The 21,757-nt window shown below is 42.2% G+C and overlaps 3 protein-coding genes and 1 non-coding gene across 9 annotated transcripts; 1 reads left to right on the plus strand and 3 right to left on the minus strand.

The window, feature by feature from the left end:
* Positions 1–539: 539 nt before the first annotated feature.
* ttll1 (tubulin tyrosine ligase-like family, member 1) lies at positions 540–14,104 on the minus strand. Of its 2 annotated transcripts, XM_047017734.1 has the most exons (10): positions 13,815–14,104; positions 13,393–13,513; positions 12,504–12,712; positions 12,202–12,382; positions 8,554–8,691; positions 8,006–8,114; positions 7,144–7,287; positions 6,695–6,781; positions 4,252–4,415; positions 540–3,311 (listed from the first exon to the last, which is right to left on the minus strand). In XM_047017734.1, exons 2-10 carry the CDS (start codon positions 13,503–13,505, stop codon positions 3,182–3,184), a joined length of 1,275 nt encoding a protein of 424 aa, XP_046873690.1. In that variant the 5' UTR covers positions 13,506–13,513; positions 13,815–14,104; the 3' UTR covers positions 540–3,181. The 2 variants fall into 2 exon arrangements, with proteins under 2 accessions (XP_046873690.1, XP_046873691.1); XM_047017735.1 differs by lacking the exon at positions 4,252–4,415 and having other exon boundaries at positions 3,220–3,311.
* trnay-gua lies at positions 4,001–4,087 on the minus strand. The gene is given in 2 exon segments: positions 4,001–4,036; positions 4,051–4,087. It is a non-coding gene; the product is annotated as a tRNA-Tyr (tRNA).
* A 280-nt stretch (positions 14,105–14,384) lies between the features above and the next one.
* On the plus strand, positions 14,385–17,482 carry bik (BCL2 interacting killer). 5 transcript variants are annotated; one of them, XM_047017746.1, is made up of 6 exons: positions 14,386–14,490; positions 14,572–14,606; positions 15,885–15,984; positions 16,098–16,253; positions 16,535–16,649; positions 16,975–17,482. In XM_047017746.1, exons 3-6 carry the CDS (start codon positions 15,893–15,895, stop codon positions 17,089–17,091), a joined length of 480 nt encoding a protein of 159 aa, XP_046873702.1. In that variant the 5' UTR covers positions 14,386–14,490; positions 14,572–14,606; positions 15,885–15,892; the 3' UTR covers positions 17,092–17,482. The 5 variants fall into 5 exon arrangements, with proteins under 5 accessions (XP_046873704.1, XP_046873702.1, XP_046873703.1 ...); XM_047017747.1 differs by having other exon boundaries at positions 15,889–15,984; XM_047017745.1 differs by having other exon boundaries at positions 14,572–14,600; positions 15,889–15,984.
* mcat (malonyl CoA:ACP acyltransferase (mitochondrial)) lies at positions 17,134–20,568 on the minus strand. The gene is made up of 5 exons (XM_047017743.1): positions 19,916–20,568; positions 19,670–19,757; positions 19,001–19,218; positions 18,543–18,680; positions 17,134–17,980 (listed from the first exon to the last, which is right to left on the minus strand). The coding sequence occupies exons 1-5, from the start codon at positions 20,366–20,368 to the stop codon at positions 17,708–17,710; spliced, it is 1,170 nt and encodes a 389-aa protein (XP_046873699.1). The 5' UTR covers positions 20,369–20,568; the 3' UTR covers positions 17,134–17,707.
* Between the last annotated feature and the right edge of the window lie 1,189 nt (positions 20,569–21,757).

The raw sequence follows: 21,757 nt of genomic DNA on the forward strand, positions 1-21,757 counted from the left end.
TTCAACCCCTTATCGATTACACGTAGATTTAATCTGATAATAGTGACACAGACCTCTATATGCCTAATCATGGAAGATAAACGCAATTGAGATTTCAATCGCAAACTTTTTCCCACATTTCGTAATAATCCATTCATGTCCACTTTTTATAAGATTAATAGGACTATCTCATTATCATTTACTAAATTTGCATGAACATTTCGGGAGTAGGCTACATACGCTGTGCACGTACCCTTAACAAATACCCGAGGACAGACACAGTTAAGACTAGATACAGTCAGTAATCAGTCAGTAACAAACTATCGTTTAACACAACTGCAGTTTTGTGGCAGCTGGATAGTATCATCGAATTTAGAACAGTAGCCTATAGGCCTATAGGCAGCTCATATTACGCTCCATAGCCCACTTTCCTCCACACCCTATTTAACTAACCCGCATAGAAAACAACTGTTCAGTTATGTATTTGGTCGGTTAATAGAACAATATAAATATTCCATTATCCATATAAATAAGATTTACACAAAAATCCAATGATTAGATGTGATTTAATACATGCGGAGTTGTTTGAGGCACCAGGAAATCTGTATGAGAAACATATTTTATATGACAATTCACTTATCCACATCTTAGCTAAATAAGTTTCGGTAAATGGATTATGTTTCGTAAGCGAAAAATTAACCGCATATTCCATCTAGCTAAGAGAGACATGCATTCCAAAAATATCCCAAAAATTAAACAACAGTTTAGAAATGTAGGTCAAAGGCAGCACCGTGGGTATTCTATAAAAAATAATACATTGTAATAATAAAAGTACTAACAAACAGACTTACAATAAGAACAAAAAAACTCCCCACTGTTACTGTAAATCTAAATCGACCATAGGCTACCAGCCTATTTATAGGGAAAGAGCCAGCACAATACTGAAAGTTTAGTCGTACTGAAATATAGGAGTTTAGCCGTGAGCGTAGGCTACATACAATCACTGCCATTCTATTTTTGTGATCCAACTCGAGCTTTAGTCTTTATACTGACAAAACATTGAATCTTTCAGTCTGTTCCAACGTCCTACTTTTACCCACATGCAGTGCCCTTTCTGACAAACATTGCCAGTTTCTAATACAACGATAGTTGGGAGAAAAAGTGCTTAAAGTGTGGCACACTGTGACCAGAATGTGAATATATGACAAAGGTTAACCAAGTAAAGGCTGCTGAAGAATTCAAACCCTCAAGGTCACACACAAATAAAATGGAAAGGAACCATGCTGGGGTAGCTCTTTCTCAGCATGGCAACAAGGGCAACACAAGAGTGGAGGTCATTTACCTTTTTAAAAGTTGACTTGGATTAATCTAAAACCCAGACTGATTGTTTTCTTGTAGTGGCATTAGTTTACTCATTTAATCCACCTTCAATGGATTAAGTCAAGCATTGTAAGTGAATACTGAATTTGTCAATGGTTTTTGGTCAAACTAACCACATCAACAAAATAATTTGTGGCATTCATATAAATGCAGTGGCTTCAATTGAACTGTATGGTATCTATACACTAATTTGACATTTTATCTTGAAGCATAATCCTTTATCATGTTCTAACCTTAACTAAAATACTTAAAGGTCCCATGACATGCTGTTTTTGGATGCTTTTATATAGGCCTTAGTGGTCCCCTAAAACTATATCTGAAGTGTCTTTCCGAAATTCAGCCACTACGGGCAGTCAATGAGCTTTCCTTAGGACGTGCCATTTCTTTGTCTGTAGCTTTAAATGCTATGAGGAGAGAGGCGGGGCTAACTGCCATGCTTCGGTTGTTTGCAAGCTATGATGTCTCTCGAGGAAAAAACAATATTGTGCTCACAGGGTTGTAGCTAATTTTCTCATTGGCGGGCCAAATTCTGTGGCCGGGCAAAGCAGAGAAAGGGGAGGTAACCTTTCCCCTTATGACGACATAAGGGGAACATTTCTGATCGGCCCATCTGCGCTTTAATTTCCTCAAAGGCGGAGCAGAATACCCAGGGCTTGGTTTACACTTATTGCAATTTCTAGCCATTGGGGGACCATAGGCAGGTTAGGGGAACTCATTAATGTAAAAAAAAAACTCAAAGTGACGTTTTAATGCCATGGGACCTTTAAATCGAATTGTTAATCAGTGTACACAGTTAATACAAAATGTAAAAAATGTAACTTTTTCACAAACATTCTTTTTTTCCACAGAAACGTATAGGAAGAAATTATAGCAAAAAAATAACAAATTTCCAGGTGAAGGATTCCAGTGTTACAAGGGAGTTACAGAGACATATTCATCTACCTATAACAAACTGTACAAAAATAGGCATGTACATAATAGACATTTTCTGTAAAGCTCTGAAGTACTCAAAGCATTGGAGTAGTCACTGTTTACATCATAGCAGTATGTATTCCCCTATTCATTAAAAATAAGAATTAAAAAAACATTGTGACAAAACTTTAAATGTAAACACATCAGTCATCCTGAAAAAGCCTCCCCTTTAATGCAGTATAAAAGATTGAAACAGTAAATGCTATTTTGTGTACAGCCCAGTTTTCTACATGGGTTGCTTTACAGTTCAGTAAAGTTTTAATGTACGCAACACAATAACACCAATTCTACATCTGTTTATTCAATTTTCTATCTGGCTTTAACTGCTGTTTAACGCTGTCTTGAACAGGCTTACAGAATGGTGAAAGTGTCCTTAGACATGCATAGTTGCAACTGAAAACAGTCAACTTTTTTGGACTGATGTACATAGACTCACACTCTGGTCACCTATTCTCAGCCAGAGGCCAACAGTAACTCAGCACTTTGTATTTCTGTAATTCTCGCTATTTTTATCCCTTTTACACAGCCACACACAACTGCACACACACTGTAACCCCCTCAAAACTGCACCCCCTCAAAACCCCTCACCCCCTCAGTTGTATGTATGTGTTGTGCGATGTCATGCAGGCTGGACCAAGTTTGGGGAGGGGAGGGAGTGTGTGTGTATTGAGGGAAGGGGGGTTCTATATGTCTGTCAGTGTAATGAGCAAGGCTGAGGACTAGTCTTCCCTGGTGGTGTTGGGGGGGGGGGGCATAGTCTGGGTGGTTCTTTCTCCCCACCCTTAAACTCCACCCGCCCCTCTGATCCAACAGAAAGTGCACCAAGGAGGTGACCCCTGAAGAGGTGATTTCACTTCCAGGTGGCAGCTGTGGGTCGTAGGCCGGCGCCGCCCTTTGTGCCCTTGGACCCCAGGGATTGGCCGGAACGACTCCGCAGGTCCCGCTCCGCGTTCTCGCTCATCGCCTGCTCCTCATCATACCTGGAGGGTAGACGACGAGGGATGAGGGGAGAGACAGTCCCGAGAGGAGGAACAAAAGTAGGGGAGTAAAAAGGGATTGGAAAGCAAGGGAGAGAAGAATTCATTGTATACTGGTTTTCTATGCAGTTCTGCCCTTCTGCTCATATAGATTTGCCATGTAGACAAAACAAGCTTTGTAAAGACTACAACCCCCTCCTGGGCACAGGGAACTGGCCCCCATCCCCAAACACAAACTCCATTTGTGTGACCAAAAACTTTTAACCTCCATTGCTAAGTCCAAGTTTTATTCGATAGCTCGGTTGGAAGAGCGGAGGACTGTAGAATCCCAAGTCAGATATCCTTAGGTCGCTGGTTCTAATCCGGCTAGAAGGAAATTATTTTGGCGAAGTATTGGAACCTGCTGTCAAGCACTACACAGTTAGCTGTGTGAATGAATGATGAGATATTTAATATTTGGAGCACACTGAAATGTTTCAACATATAGAATATAAGAATATTAGCTTTCCTGTATTTACTGTTGTGTAAATTAATTCATTTTCCTCAAACACATACTCACATTTGAACTTGAGTCCATTTTTCCAAATTCACTTCTGGAATTTGATATTTTGAATCAAAATCAAACCATAAATGAAACAGAACTGGCCATTTTAACACTTTCACATTACTATTAAACAGTGGCTAAAAGCAGATCCTTCGAGCCAGATTTGAACCAGCGACCTAAGGATTTCTGACTTTCCCACTACAGTCCTCCGCTCTACCAACTGAGCTATCGAAGGGAACTAACTTTGGTGTGCGTTATTTGAGGGTTAATGGATATAGACACGTTACGACTGTAGCTTGACTATTGGCTAATACCCTGCCCTCACTTTGAGCCTGCACTACCACTGGAGCTGCCTAGAGGCTCACTGTGCTGTGATAGGAGGAAGCACACGTCACTCACAGGACTTGATAGTTGCCTAGGGCCTCTCGAGGTGGGCTACGGTTCCAGCGGCAGTCAGGAATGTCCCCGTTAGGAGTGACAATGTTGAGTGTGTCATTAATGAGGTTGTACTTCAGGATACGGTCATTGGCTGTGCTAGAGGTCAGTGACGGGGAGGCGTTTACCTGGAGGAGGGGGGGCACAGGGTACACAAGCACAAACACTGTTCACGCAGACAGTGAGTATGTGCTCCGATTGATGAAAAAGATAACAAATATTGACACACATTACCCTCTTTATTTGAACTCACAGGCATGCGCGTGCACACACACACACACACACACACACACACAAAGTCAGGACAAACATTAGCCATTAAATACACAGACTCTTTTATGGAAACGTATGCCTGTAGGGAAGCAGACTTTACTGTGGAGCCCAAGCAGAAATTAGCTCACAGTTTAATTTCCTCTCCGCTCCCATAGGGAGATTCTTATCTAGCAGGAAATGTTAGTACTACCTAGCCAATGTGTTACTGGCTGTGGGTTGGACACAGGCATGTACACACACATGTGCACGCCCACACACAAATACAGCAAATAAAACAACACCACTGAGAAAATCAACAAAACGCCAGACAAGCGGCTATAGTAAGCTAGCAAGACACAAAGCTCACACATCATTTAGCGTGAAGGAGCTTCTGAGCGTCTGGTCTCCAGAGACATGCCTGCCATGGCAGAAAATATGACACTGTCGCTTCCCAGCTGTTATTATCCGTTACACATTAACCACAGCTTGACATCGGCACGCAGGCCACACTGCCTCCAAGTATCAGACTAGCTTCCAGCCCAAAACAGCTGAGGCCCGGCGGACAGAACACTTCTACTCTGAAGCAAACAAGCTCCAAACAAATATTCAAGGGTAACTCGGGACATTTCCAAGAAATCTTTCAACAAAGTTTTGCCAAGGAAGATTAAGAGGCATTTCTGACCCCATAGCCTAAATAAATAGGCTATTTGGGGGGCATCTACATCTTGTTCTGTTTCGAATAGTACATGGAAGAACGTCAGTGCCTTCGAGCACTGTGCCTCAGCCAAAATAGATCTGTGTCAGTGAGCCGAAATAGCTGGGACTCGTTTCACAAACCGAGGAAATCGTCTCGATAGAATGGATGACTTACGGCATTCTGTGTGAACCGTAAACACAATACTCTAGTTCTACAGATGTAGTTGATAATTGATTTTACTGTGTTGGTAGTGTGTCGTCCCTATGGGCCCTCCTTCACACTAGAAGCCTACTTCACATCTCAAATGGCATACTGCCATCCTTAATAGTGTGTCTCTTTAGTATGCCCGGTTACATGTTACATCTGATACACCAGGACGAAAAGCTAGGATGACAGACATACTACATCCGGTTGCATATCACAGTGTGCAAGTCAGCAAGTCACAGTCCTCTGCACAGGGCATGGGGATGCCATGTCAGATGACGGTACGATAGCAGACCGACACAAACCGGTCTGTGTCGACTGAAGGCACAATGATATGACATGAGTATGTTTTGTTTGAAAAAGGTCAAGATTCAGACTTACTGCCTTCGACAGTATGGACTATGTAGCATCAGATGCCTACTAAAATAGTGCAGACTCAAACTATGTACATCAGGGCTCTAAAACGGACAGGGTTTAGATTGTCATCGTCAGAGCCGTGGTCCCGACTAAAACTGTACATTTGGATGGTAAGTTTAATTTGTCAGAGTAGATTCAAAGTGAGAGGGCAATTGGCTCAAAATCCAGTTTCACATCCAACCTATCCTGCATATGATGTAAAAAAAACAAGTGTCAAACGTAAGTAAACTATGTTTATAGTGTAACTATATAACTTTGTGACGTATACAATATAAAAAAAACAAAGACCGCCATTGGTGCTGAACAAAGTGGGTGTGGACCATTTTCAACTGTACACACAACGTCACCTTGACCCTTGACCTTTGACCTGTGTCATTAGCTCCTCTGCAGTGCTTCTGAGCAGGCAGAAAAGAAGCCACAGGTAGAAAATCAGTGTTTCAGTTCTACCATTCACCCTTACAACGTTACAGTGGTCTGTCATCTGTACTTCTATAAGCCCAGCTTAGACTAGCCCGCAGACACACACACACACAAACACACATAATGAGAAGACAAGAAGAGGGTTCCAAATGGCGAGAATGATATGGGAACACACGTTTGGTTTCACAGGGCGAATATGCAATTCATCTCTTGAGGGGCAGAAGAGAAACACGAGCTTTAAAGCATAGCAGGAGCAGGAATTCGAGTCAATCATTTTCATAGAAGTAGTTGAGATTGCTGGAGGAACGTGTGGGTCTATAAATGTGCTTGTTAGAGTTTCTTGTTGTATGTACATATGGTATGTATGTGTGTTTATATATATTTATGTTTGTTTGTGTTGTTTTGCCAGTCTCTCACCTCAATCAGCCAAGGCTTAAGCTTGTCATCAATGATGATGTCATACCCATAACACTCAAAGCAGTGTTTGTCATTGTTCATCACAGGCTACAAAGACACACACACACAGAGAGAAGGGAGGGGGAAAAGAGACAGAAACAAAGAAAGAGGGAGTTAAGTCACCATTCCAGTGTGTACCCCTTTAAGAAACTCAGTCAGTTTCTTATAAAAAATAAAAAAAGGAAGTGCGTCGATGGATATAGAGCAGGGCTCTGCACAGCTGAACATTGCAGGTGCTATATCGGAGGACTTGTTTATTTTCAGTGTTTCTGTGTGAGAGAGTGAGCAGACACGCAAGAAAGAGTCCAGGCAGTGTGTTGGACTAAACCTAATTTTCTTGGCACATGCTTGTGGATTGTTAGGCCTGAGAGTGTGTGTGTGTGTGTGTGTGTGTAAGGTGTTGTACTCACGGCGACTGCCTTCAGGGACTGAACCATAATCCAGTGGATCTGGTCGAACAGTCGGCTGGTGACCTCCTTCCCTCTGGTGCTTTCCAGGTACAATCGTAGATTACTCACCGTCCACTTACCGCCATGAACATGGTTATAGTCATCCTGAAATAGATACACAGTATATACTACAATACACATGACATGCATGACATGCAGTGTATGCAAACAATATATGCAAGGATTTGAAATATCACATAAGCTATATGAATATATACACATTTACATATATATATATATGAATTTCATTACTTATCTTTAACTTACTGTTCTTGCCTGGAAAAATTTGACTTTTCTCAATAGTCCATCATGAGCAAACTCAACTCACACAAACACTAAATATTTACAAGTTTGGGATTCTATACTGTAGTCGGAGCCTGATGAGTACAGTATATTTGATCAGTTATATAGGTATCTCCAGGCTAGCTGACAGTCTTGCCTGGGCCCTGGACGAGATAATCTTAGATGAAATCATATTTAATTATAGTATAATAATAATGTAATGAGGGCCCTGTTCTGGGCCCCCACCTACCCTGGCCCCCCCCTACCCTGCCCCCCCCCATAACCTGGGCCCGGGACAACAGAACTGTTTGTCCCCCCCCTATCGGCGGGCATGGGCATCTCTATCATATTTAAATACTTTCCTAATTTGTTCTATAATCATATTTCTTATATATATACCATCATGAGAAATAAACTAAATCAGTATACACCAAGTATTGCCATTGACAATGTAATAATAGCTTACTTATAACATACCTAAAACCTCCTAACACTATTCTTAAGTAGCACATGGCTCGGACAGCCCCCCCCCCCCACTCACCCCGTGTTTCTGGATGGCCACGTTGGTCAGGTGCACAAACATGTTGTCCAATTCGCTGGTGCTGGGGGTGTACTTGACGGTGCAGAACCGACAGAAGCCCAGTTTGTACCTGGAGCACACAGCCCAGACACGCATCAGGGCTGCAGACAGGAGCCAGACAACTGACGCACTCCTTACTCAATTCATGCTCAAAAACACGATTTCAAACATGCGTTCAATGCATACTCTATTTAATGATGTCGGAATCAAGTATAACTGGGTGGTAAGGTATTTATGGGGGTCCCTGGGGCTAGTATTGAGGGACAATGGTGTTTGTGTTCCATTCCAGAAGGTTTGTCCCTTTATCTTTTCTCCACCGAGGAGTATAGAACTGGATTGATAAGTAGGTCACTTTATTCCTAGACAAGCTCCTTAAATGTGGGAAGTGAAAAAAGGCAGTGGGAGGGAACAACTTCCTTGACTGGAATGCGTCCTGTCGCAAGTGAAAGAGGCGTGCCATAGAAATGGAATTTGGACCATTTGCAGAAAAACCTTAAAAGCAAACTCACATGTAACACTTGAGGGGCCGGTAGGTGGTCACCAGTACGTAGAGACGCAAGTCAAACTTCTTGCCTCCAATCAATAGTGGGTTGTCGATGTACAAAGAGATGACGTAGGCCTCCTTGCCACTAGAGGCCGCCACAAACCTAAGAAATAAAACACTAAAACATAGGAGTCTAGACACCTGAACTTGCAATGTCAGTCTCTGACTAAATCTCCCTCTTCTCCACAAAAGGACTCGAGACATTCTTGACCTAGGTGGAATGCTTATGATGCTTGCTTTAAACCTTGGGGATTAGGATTAGGGCCAAAATGCAGTGATGATCTTTTAAAAGGCCTTGTAGAATTTAGAGGACCAATTTTCATTTTGGAAAGCTCTTTTTAGACGCAATATCACAAAGGGCTTCACATACGCCCATAGAATTGCACCTAAATCAACGTAAACCCTCAGAGAAGACAAGGACAAACTCTCAGGACAATTTGAGAAAGAATTTGAGAAACATTGGGAGGACCGGTTCAGTGAGGGATCCCCTCCTCCAGAGACGGTTGGCGAAACAGAGGGGTGCAGACCACAGGATCATCTCAAGTTGATGCTATAGTTTCCACGCTGTGTTTCGGTGGGTAGGAGGGAAACTTTTAATCCCTTTCATAGACCACCAGTGGGGTAACATGGTAACACTTCATTTACAGGGATTTTCATAGGCATGCATAAGATCTTCATGAAACCATTCACCAGCAGTGAGGAGTACAGTACCGCTCACCAAAAACCCTCCTTATACGTTCAGTCAACATTTTGATGATGTACAGTGCCCTCCAAAAGTATTGGAACAGTGAGGCCAATTCCTTTATTTTTGCTGTAGACTGAAAACATTTGGGCTTGACATCAAACGATGAATGTTAAACCAGAGATCAACGTTTCAGCTTTTATTTCCAGGTATTTACATCAGGATCTGATGCACAAATTAGAAAATATCACCTTTTTGTTCGAACCCACCCATTTGTCACGTGAGCAAAAGTATTGGAACATATGACTGACAGGTGTGTTTTGTTGCCCAGGTGTGTCCTATTACATACATTATTCAATCAATAAATACCACTGAATGTCTACACTCAGGTTCAGATTGGGTAAGATAGGTTTTGTCTATGCAGACTGTATTCAGAGGTGAAAACAACATGAAAACCGGAGCGCTGTCTTTGGGTGAAAAACAAGCAATTGTGAGTCTTAGAGAAGATGGAAAATCAATCAGAGCCATTGCAGAAACATTGGCCATAGCCAGTACAACCATTTGGAATGTCCTGAAGAAGAAGAAAACTACTGGTGTACTAAGTAACAGACGTCGAACAGGTAGACCAAGGAAAACATCAGCAGTTGATGACAGAAACATTGTGAGAGAGAAAGACCCTAAAACAACTGTTAGTGAGATCAGCAACAACCTCCAGATGGCAGGAGTGAAGGTATCACTATCTACTGTTCGCAGAAGACTTCATGAACAAAAGTACAAGGGCTACACCAGAAGATGCAAACCACTCATTAGCAAGAAGAATAGGAAGGCCAGGCTGGAATTTGCCAAAAAGTACAGAGATGAACCTCAAAAATTCTGGGACAAAGTTTTATGGACTGATGAGACAAAGATTAACTTTTACCAAAGTGATGGAAAGGCTAAAGTTTGGAGAAAGAAAGGAACTGCTCATGATCCCAAACACACAAGCTCATCTGTGAAACACGGTGGAGGTAATGTCATGGCTTGGGCTTGCATGGCTTCTTCTAGGACGGGCTCATTAATCTTCATTGAGGATGTAACACATGATGGCAGCAGCAAAATGAACTCGGAAGTCTACAGAAACATTTTGTCTGCCAATTTAAGGAAAGATGCAACCAAACTGATTGGCAGAGCCTTCATCATGCAGCAAGATAACAACCCAAAACACACTGCCAAAACAACAAAGGAGTTTATCAGGGGCAAGAAATGGAAGGTATTAGACTGGCCAAGTCAATCTCCAGACTTAAACCCTATAGAGCATGCATTTTACCTGCTTAAGAGGAGACTGAAGGGAGGAACCCCACAAAACAAACAACAACTGAAAGAGGCTGCAGTGAAAGCCTGGGAAAGCATCAAAAAGGAAGAATGCAAAAGTTTGGTGACGTCAATGGGTCACAGACTTGCTGCAGTTATTGAAAGCAAAGGATTTGCAACTAAATATTAAGTCTTATTCACTTAAATATGTTTTAAGTATATCTGTTCCAATACTTTTGCTCACATGACAAATGGGTGGATTCAAACAAAATGTGATATTTTCTTAGTTGTGCATCAGATCCTGATGTAAATACCTGGAAATAAAAGCTGAAACGTTGATCTCTGGTCTCACGTTCATTATTTGATGTCAAGCCCAAATGTTTTCAGTCTACAGCAAAAATAAAGGAATTCGCCTCACTGTTCCAATACTTTTGGAGGGCACTGTATGTTATCGGTCTGTGTCCAATCTCCTGCCACACCCAAACCAGGTGTGTGTGTAGCCATGCATGCTAATGTGTGCTTAGCACTGCATGTTTGTGTCGAAGGGTAGAGAACTGTGACCCAAAGTAAAAAGTGTGTCTGCGATTCGGTGTAACAAACAAATAAAAGGCTTTTAATGTGTGCAGACTAAATGTGTCATGGGGTAGTCGTTATGAATTTTACCGGTGACATATGGGTGTCATGTACTTATGGAGAAACCCCCTTCTAGTCTTTCTGCTCTGTGGATGATCTCATGTTGCATGATGCAAATGCATGCAAAGGCTAACCTTTGATGGGAGACGTCTATCGATGGTGTTTACCAGTGCAACTTGAGGTGTGGCAGTGTCACGGTCAGAAGGAAAGATATCAGAGTGTGTTTGCGTAGCAACCTGTGTGCCAGTTTGTCTGCTTGTGTTTGTGTTGAGGGCGGGACACCCGTGTCCGTGGGGTCAACTGCTTCTTAATCCCACATTCATGTGACTTAACCCTACATAGATCTACATGATGTGAGGAGTATTGTGAAAAAGAAGAAGATCGAGTAAACAAAACCGAATAAAGTTAAATGAGTTGTCGTAAACAGGCTGTTTTTTGGTTCCATTTCTGTGTTTCTCTAGTTGCCTACTCTCTTTCTTGCTTTCTTTATAAGCCTCCTGTCCTTTTGCACTCCTCTCCTAACAGCTGAGACACACTTTGTGTCTGAGACAACACTCTTTGCTTTCTGCTTACTACATACTTACCTTCTCTACTATATGATATCACAGATTTATATACTGTGTATATATATGTTCCCATTCTTGACTTATTCAGTAGGGGACATTTGTTTAGTACAATTATAGCTGGATGCAGTTGTATTCATATTCCTTCTTCCTGGATTCTGAAGGAGTTTGGTATGATTGCAACTGGACCCAGCTCATATTCATTCATCATTATAGCACTAGAGAGGTTTCCCTTATAGAGATAGTATGTCATTCTAACCTATATAAGCGAGGGACTTCCCAAACCGATCGCCACGCCCCAAAAACGAGGCCAGGATCAACAGGGTTAAAGTTGCACATAACAGGAAGGAGGGTGTTCATTTGGCTCATTTTACTGGGAGTCGTGTCCACAATGTCCACAAGTGAACGTTGATACGGTGATACGCGTCTGCGCGTCAGCACTTACGTGGAGGTGCGGCTGTCTCTGGACCACTTCTTGATCTGTGACAGCTTGTTGATGAGGAAGATGCCCTTCCCCTGGGCCTTCCCACAAGGCTTCATGATCCACGTGCTCAACGGACTCTTCCGGAACTCCTCCACAAACAGATTGTAATCGGACGGGAGCATGAACGTCACTGGCACAAAATCTGGAAACGGGGCGAATTACAAATCCATATTGTCGAATTACAAATCCATGCAGATAAAGAGGATGTCTGTCAAATGTGACACCTTAAAGCCTGTTTATACATGCTAGCACCCAACTCCCACCTAAATAGATGTGCTTCCCATTCTCGTCCTTCTCGGCCAGTGGGCTGCCCTCTTTCTCCAGCTCCTTCCTGTAACGTTTGATGTTCTTGATCATCAGGTCCTTCCTGGTCAGTTCATAGTGGTTGGGGAAGTGGTTGACCATCTGGTCATCCGACAGGCGGTAACCAGTGTCCACGCTGAACACGTTCCGTATGGTCTGGATGCTCATCCTGGACAGGGTTCAAACGTGGTTTGCCTGAACATGGTTGTCCTGGGGTTTTGTTAACTGGAATTAACATATTTTATCCCAAATTTACAGCCTAACTAAGACCCTACCCTTAAGAGTGGTAAATCTGACAGAATAAGTACCTCATTCAATCAGGTGGGTTTGGGGAGTAGGGTAGCTATGAAGGCTATACATTTATGTTTTACTTTCACAAAACGGAGGAAACGGAGATTCCTTTTTTTTTGAAGGAATCTCAATGATGGTGATGAGCAGGGGCACGGGGGGGGGGGGGGGGGGGGTTGGGTGATTCTGGTCAGACAGACAGACCAGCAGAACGCCATACTTCCTGTATGATTTGGGGCTTGGGGCTCGGAGTACAAATCAGCTAGGGGGCCCATATACCCTAGCGGCACCCATTGTGATGAGCATTTAAAAACATTGATTCTCACTAACGTATTATATATATTATAGTTTTTATAATATTATGTTACAGTATACATATTATACGTAATAGCAAATGTTTATACCAGTGTTGATGTATATACTGTGGGCACACACTAACACACACACACACTCTTTAGTTGACCGTCCTGGCGTCTTCTAATTCATAGCCTATCATAATAAGTCTGCCTGACTGAATGAATAAAGGAATTACTCTATAATGAAGTTATAACGACAGCTTACCAGTAAAAGTTCCACTCCTCGCTTTCTGTGACCTGTATCCATCCTCTCTTCTCAAAGTTGTTGATGAGCACAGATTTCTCAATGTCAGTCACCCATTTTACCTTACCAGCCATGATACCTCCTAGGGTGGAGTTGATAGAAACACACAAGCATGCACACGCAAATATTACTGTTTACAGTAGTCCATGCATTGGGGGTATCATATCAAGCCAACATTTTTGCATGGCTGTACAAACAGTTTGCCGGTGAACTAGAGCTGCGTTGGGTCAAGGTTTTTGAGTAGTCATTGACCACAATGTAGTTATCTCATAGTGCGAATGAACATTGCACCAAAAAACTTAAATTATTATGATACTGGGATATTCCACTGCAGGATAGCTAGGCTTTCTAGGATGGCTAACACTAAAGAGCTAGCTAGCTACCTGCAAATTGATCTTGAGAAACAACCGGTCATCAACATCTGATGTGTGGATCCACCCTGCTACAACTGCAAAACCTGAAGATGATCCAGTCACGGCAAAGTGACGCTTTGACGAAAAGGTGTTCCCTAAATGCTCCCTAAAGAATGCGTAAATCCTCTGTATAAGAACCATCTATGTTTTTGGTAAAAATCACGTTTGCATGGTTGTTAGCGTAGCTCATGCAGTTTTATTGATCTACCGAGTCATCTGGAAGATGAGACCGATTTGTACTCTTCCGGGTGAATAACCTAGCAACCGGGGACGCATCAAAGATGTGGGCTTTCTCACCTCTCGTCCGCTGGGGGTGGCTAGTGCAACAGGGGGATGGGATGCTCTCGAGTCATGACCGATATTATTTTGATGATCAACATACATTTTAAAAAAGTACATTAATTATGTGATAATATTGTTTGTGTCCTGTCATATTAATTCTGTTTCACTATAAATTTGCATTTTGGTTGGATTGAATGTGAGCAATGTGACGTTTTAAGGTTTCGTTAGTCAAATACACCCTCTGGTGGTGATAGAAACAGAGTATTTAAAACATTCTTCCTGGGTATAACTGCCCTTAGGCGTGGTCGGCGTTATGATAAATTGAATCACTTACCTGAAAACAACAAGATTAAAGGACGCTGCAGTAAGTACTGTTGTGAACGATTTTGTAAAAAATGTTGGTTTTAGATAATTTAGACAATTAATGGGGTAATGTGTTTTACAGGGCGGCGTCAACTTTAATCTACAAATCCGGTAAGTGTGAGTGTAAGTTTTTATTTCAATGCACCTGTTTCTTTGTTGTCTGAGGCAGTTGACAAGCAATGTGTAGTCGATGTAGCCTTAAATAATTTCAGTTTGCGATAGGACCACATTTTTCACATTATTGTAGTTTCTATTGAAATGGAAATTAAATAAGGGTATGACAGATTATTCCACAGAAGTGAACGACCTTATGTTTGTTTTGACAAGACATAGATGACATCATCTCTCCTGACAATGGTGTATTTTGAATCGCATTATACAATGATGAAACAATTATATATTTTGAAAGGTAATAATTGATGCCTTTGGTCAACACTGATAACTAATTTGATATGAATATTTAAGCTTATCTGCTTTATGGGAATAAAATAAGAAAAATAAAGTCTTCAAAATGTTAAGACTAACCGAAACTGATCGATACCTATACTTTAAGAAACAAAACAAAAACACAGTAGAGAGCAAAGGCATATAATGGACTGCAAATGGGGAATATGTTGGTATGATGGTAGTCGTTAAGATTTGAGTAATAAAATTCTCTATTTGCATTCAGTCTACCTTTAGTACGTGAATGTGTGTATGTGCGGTTAGGGGGGAGGATACATGATAGGAACAGGTGAGGACAGGGCAATCTAGAGCTTAAAGTTGAAACAGAAATGACAGGAGGAAGGAGACATTGGAAGGGACTTTCTGTCATTTGAAGTGTGTAAAGAAAGCATGCTTTGGTGAAGTTTGCTCATGAAACAGAAATGTGTCTGCGTTTCTTCACTGACTCAACAAACGTGCATACAAATGTATCATGAGACGTAATCATTGTTAAAAACAGAAACCTATAGATGTCTATGCCCTCATTCACACACAATACATCAGAACTACCAAAACACCACTAATGGCAACATAAACACAGGCTTATTATCCGCTTAAATGCAACATGTAATAATGTTCTACTCCTGAACATTGACATGAAATTGCACAAGTTGGATCATCTTTCCAATTTAAAGTGATGTACTGATGTGGTCTACGTACACTTCTACTATCTCAAATATAAACTACTCTGGTCACATGACCCAGTGTTTACACAGGTTGATTAGGCCAGTAGGGAGTTATGGATAGATAAGAAAGACACACAAACATAGAAAGGGACACACAGTTGAACCATGGAAAATGAAAGCATTGCATCCCATCCCAAAAGGTAACCGGAGAGTGTTTGAAAAGCTTGCCAGCTTTTCACACAGACACATCAATACTCATAAAATATGGTATTTTTTTTTTATCAAGACAGCAAAATGGTGGCGCAAACAAGACAGAGCAGTGTCATTTCCCTCCAGGCAGGACCTAGCGAGGTGGACAACAGCTCCCTGTTTGACGCAAATCTTAGGTAAAGACCTAATTTGAGCCTGGCACATAGTTGTGGACCCATTTTATCCTTTGAATTTGTGTAGGAATAGTAAAGCAATTTTAACAAGAACCGTCTTTCTGTGTTTTGTGTAGGATGAACGTCAGAGAGATCCGGGCAATCGGTCAGCAGCTGGCAGAGATAGGAGACCGGCTAAACCGGGAATGGGCAGAGAGATCCAACCCAGCCCAGTGGCCCCCAGCTCTCCTCATGGCAAGACCTGCCCAAGCCCTGACCAGGGACATCTACAGGTCAGAGGTCAAGAGGACAAGCCTCAGTCAAAGAATCCCTTTTTTCACAGATTTTATTGCCTTTACTTCTTTTTTTCAAATATTGACTATGTTACTTCAATGTCATATAGACACATTTGTATACTGAATGAGCAAACTGGAGCGAAACTCTAAAAGATAGTGAAGCCTGAGTTTGAGTGCACTGTCAATGTATGGACAGTGTATTTGTTACATAAATTGAATACTGTTACACATTTGTTACACGTGAATATTTGGTGACGTACGTTGTGACTTTCTTAAAGGGGAATTAGAGGACCATTCTGGGGCATAAGGAGTTGGTCTGCTGTGATGAAAGCTTGCGGCGTAGGCGCTTGGGCCAGTCAGGACACCCTGAGTGCTGAGGCGTGGGCAGCCTGGGTAAGAACTCACCTGATTCACCTCACAGTTTATTCTCCTCTGCCATGGTTCTATGGGTGAATGGTAGGTTCTGTTTCTGACACAACAGTTTAGAAAAATAAACTAATTTTGCAGATGATAATTGCTCTATCATTCCACTTGTTGAATAATAGAATTCAATTCTGACAATCTTGAAATCTTTAAGTTATAATGTCTGACCACAACAACCACTATTTTAACCAGTTTGGATCCGTGATCAGTTAACAGAGAGGGTGGAATTATTATTTTGCCAGATATTTCGATGTTGATCACAATTTAAGAATAATTGTTTTTTCCCTTTCCACAGGTATCCAGTATTCAACATGTTAACTGCACTGGCTGGTCCACAAGGGTTCTGGTGGCTGTAGCCCTGGTGGCCACGGCAACCATTTGCACTGCATTCTGGGAAAAGTGGAAAGGCTAACCATTGCACTGAAGGGTCATGGGCTGGTCTTTGGCCACAACATATTTTAGTTTTTTATCTTATAAACTGCATTCTCTCTTTTATGCTGTAACTTCTCTATTCGATTGATTGTTATAAGTGGTATTGAATTTGAATTGATGTGCAGGATCACAGATGTTGTTTTTGTCAACTTGAAAACTGGTTGGAGCATGTTTCAGAAAACCATTGCTGGCCTGCAGTATTTTGTATGAAGATTGAGTCTTTTACTGGTTAATGAGGCCAATTGGATTAGCAATTTCATCATGTAACCTAGCTTGTTTCACCAGTCAAAGAAAGCTGGTCTTTCAATTCCACAATTGGACATTCATTACTCTATCATCAAAATAAAACTTTACAGACAAAAGGCATTGATTTATTTACAATGGCAAAATATTTATTCAACACAAGAAAAAAGAAACAGCCAGGATGAATGCGTTTGTTACATAAAGGCTGAGTTTACAGTCTTAGCTCTCACACCAGTGTGTCCGTGTGTGTCCAGCATGACTCCCCTCAATGTTCAGGTCCGTGTGATGTCTGCACTGGCACACATCGAACTGTCACTGTCCATGCGTGTGCACGCTGGCATGTCTCCCCCTCCTCAGTCCTCGTGAGTAATGACGTCCACGTGCGTGTAGCTCTTGTAGGCCTTCATGTTGCACTTCTGCAGCGTGGCCCCCAGCTGTTTCCCAGGTCCCACCTCGTAGGTGTGGGGGAAACTCTGACCCTGAGTCCTCTCGTACACCTCGTGGAGAGTCTGCTCCCATTTCACTGGTGACACCAGCTGCTTGACCAGCTGCTTGCGCACGTGGCCCTCGTGCATGTAGCGCTTGCCGTCCACGTTGGAGTACACGCTGATCTCCGGCCGCCGCACCTGAACATACGTCAGGGAGGAACGAGATATAGCGAGAGAGAGAGAGGGGAATGAAAGCAGAGCGTTAAAGGCAGGGTAGGTACATTTTGCAAACCAAGCCATTTTTGCATGAGTTCGTAAGGATTCAAACCAAAAACAGGAGGTAGGTAGACCTACCTAAACAAACAGTCCAATCATTGCATTCGGTCCAAATGCCGTCCAATCATTACTGCTGATCCTACCTTAACGATTGGTCGTGTTTATTACAGACCTGCGACGCCCACAGATATCGGGTTGATATCATTCTACTGTCAACATTTTAGTTTGTTGGTTGCTATCAGGATGTGAAGTGTATTTCAGAAAATATGACAAAAGTGCTTCTCAATAAAATTACCTACCCTGACTTTAAGAGTGTCAGAGCATAGGTGGGACATGAAACCCACTTAAGTAGCGGATGCTAACTTTCCCGCATGCGTTGACTTCCTTTCGTAATCTTTGCGCGCAACATCCCTCGCTACACGGTGAAACGACAAACTAGAAAGCTGAGAGGTGATCGTGCGGTCAGCCGACCAGATAGACTGACCTCCACCTGTTGTAGGACATCTCTGAGGGGCTCGGTGGCCAGCTCCATCAGCTGGGTATGGAAGGCCCCGCTCACAGGGAGGGGCCGCGCCCTCAGGAAGTTAAGCTGCCGGGAGTTTTGCTGCAGGAAATCAAGCGCCTGGAGGGAAACGGACATGGTTAGGGGATAAAGGGTGTACGTTGAAAGAAAAGGGAATGGCATCTTCCCAACAACAGACTACTTACAACAAATGCAAGGAAAATGCATGGATGATTAGTACTTTTTTGAGGGTTATTCTCCTGCGACTTGCAATGCATAGCATATATCAATGTGTGACGTAGTTAAGGCACCCTGGTTGAGATTATTTGGTTGAGATTATTTCAAATTAGGATTTTTATTTTGTCTATGGGTCACTTGAACAGTAAGGATCAGTGTTACTTCCTTGGGCAAATTGGATGGGTCTTGACTGGATACCCTACCTCACGATGCCCAGCGATGACTCTGCCATCTGGGAACAAGTAGTTGGCCACGCTGCAGACAGGATGTTGGATGCCCAGACTGAGGCAATGTTCTCTGGCCTGCAGGCAGGCATAGTTGTACTTTGCCTGTGGCCGACCAATAACTGATAGCATACCGCTAGGGATCAGTTCAGAGGCCTTCTGCATGGCCTCAGCTCTCACTTTCACCGCATACAGGGCTGGGAGACAGAGAGGCTGTTATACACTGTAATGCATTCTGGGTTCTTTAATTGAGACCTGCGGTGTTGTACTGAAATCTATGACCTACCGAAAACTGTGACCATTAATTCTGTTCAGCAAATGTTCAAGCCCTAACCCCAACATTGGCAAGCCATGAGAACAGCAACCCCTGGTCATAGTTTTCGATAGGTCATCGATTTTGACACTAGCATTCATTTGAGAAAGGGGTAACCATCTTGAGACCTGAATGTTCTGTTGCAGGGCAATGAGCAAAACACTATTTAAAATCAAGCATTACGCCAATGTTGGGTAGGTCATGGAAATGCTCGATTAAGAGTTGCCTATTATTACGTCATAATTATACGGTTGTGCAAACCTATTATTATTGGCTTTGCTCACCAAAAGTTGTGTTATTGTGTGCCAGCTCTGATAATTAGCGATTACACCAACCTTCAGCAAAATCCATGGCATCAGAGAATACCAAGGCCGCAAACTCTCCCACACTGAAGCCTGCAGCTGCCACGCACGTCTCGATAGCCTGGGAATGGATGTGCGCGCATTATTATTGTTATGAAGATGTGTATTGTAATACCAAGACCTATAGTCAAGTTTCTGTCCACATGTCACGCACTAAGCAGAATCATATTCGGCAAGCTATAAGATGTAATGGAAATCTTGCTGACAAACATGACTTACATGGGGGTTTTCGTGGTTTAGTTTCTCCACCGCTGCCAGTGACGTGACAAAAATTGCGGGTTGACAGTGTACTGTTTTCATCAGTTCCTCCGCTGGTCCGTGAAGACACATGGAGAGCAAATCGTAACCCAAAATTTTCTGTGCAACTGCAAACATGTCCTTTACGGTACCGTACTTCAAAAGCCCACGACCCATACCCACGAACTGACTTCCCTGTCCAGGAAAGAGTAGCACCGAACAGTTGTTAGGTTTTTTTCTCATTTTTTCAATTCCTGAAAACTCCTTGACTGGAGAAGATTTTTGGGACTCACTCGGTGGTTGGGACCCACTATTTTGGTCACGCTGTGTGACATGTATCAGTCTTTTACACAGTCTTGGGAAAGATCGAGGCACTTTTCTTGAGCCCAAACTCATGACGAGAGTGACCAAAACACCTCCAGAAATCAGGATCATAGTAAATGACAACGCAGCCTCTTACAGGAATACGTCTTTTTGTCACGATACAGAAAACGGATTAAGCGTTACCCGTCTTCTGTATTTTTGTAAAATGAATAGAGATGCTAACATTGTGTCCTTAAGGGCGCAGACATGTTGTTTTAAAACTGCGTCACTACGTCCTCTTTTTTACGTTTCCGTCTGGTTGACGCCAGAGCCATAGAAAAAGAGTTGCGACGCGCTTTGATCTCGCCGACACGTGATCACGTGGGTCATGTAGCTCGCCATAGTTCCAAAAAACCAGAGCCATAGAAAAAGAGAGTTGCGACACGCTCTGATCTCGCCGACACGTGATCACGTGGTTCATGTAGCTCGCTGTAGTTCCAAATAACCCCACTGCTGTCAACTTTTTTGAATGGTTTTCAATGGAGCTGGCCAACGGAAGTCGCTTTCTCAGGCAAATGGCGAATGAAACAGGCTCGGTTGAAGAGATCCGATATTCTGGCTATCTTCAGCTGACTCGTATCTACATAAGGCAGTCCTCCCTGACGTTTTTGGTGTAAAATGGAGTGAACTACAACATTGTGAACACTAACTGCCAGTGAAAAGCAGGAAAAAAGCTAGAGCTTTTTTGTCACGTGGTTCCGGTAGCTCGCTGTAGTAAAAAAAAAAACACTGCTGTCAACCTGTTTGAATGGTTTTCGGCGGGACAGACAGCAGCACCATCTCGATTCACGGATATTTTCGGTATATTAACACAATGTCAATTGGTCTATACTAGTAGTGCACTTTCAGTTCATAAAGTATACTTCCTAAAGTACTTAAAAGTATACCTTGGAATACTCTAACCTGTGTAGTGCACTTTCAGTTCATGAAGTATACTTCCTAAAGAGCCTCAAAATATACTTTGCAATACTTTCAAGTGCACTTTCAATTAATGTAAGTACCTCAAGAAGTAAACTTAATAAATATAATTTTAATTATAATGATCCCGATCCTACCAAAAAGTTTTGAAAAACCCAAACTCAAGGTTTGATCCGGATCAACAACAAGATTAGATTACGTGATCCAATCCAATTTCTGAATCCTTTTTTTATTTTGAAATACCCATTTTCAAGATTTGATCCAATCCGATAGCCGTAATCCAATCAGATTACTTTTGAAAAACTGGCCCCTGGAGATGAAGAAAATGTTCTTGGTAATAGGAAGGGTCAGTGGCAGTCTATTAATCAAGCGATATTACACCAACTAACGTAGCTAGCATAGAGCTAGCTAATGCTAGCATCTAATGTTAGCTGTCCAGAATAACGTTATGCTGAAATTTTAAATTACATGTTTTAATCTAGCAAGCTGACCTGTATTTTTTCTACTTTACTTTTACTCAAATGTGCAGGTGAAGCATTCACA

This window comes from Hypomesus transpacificus, unplaced genomic scaffold (assembly GCF_021917145.1).
Source record: "Hypomesus transpacificus isolate Combined female unplaced genomic scaffold, fHypTra1 scaffold_62, whole genome shotgun sequence".
In the NCBI taxonomy this organism is placed as follows: Eukaryota; Metazoa; Chordata; class Actinopteri; order Osmeriformes; family Osmeridae; genus Hypomesus; species Hypomesus transpacificus.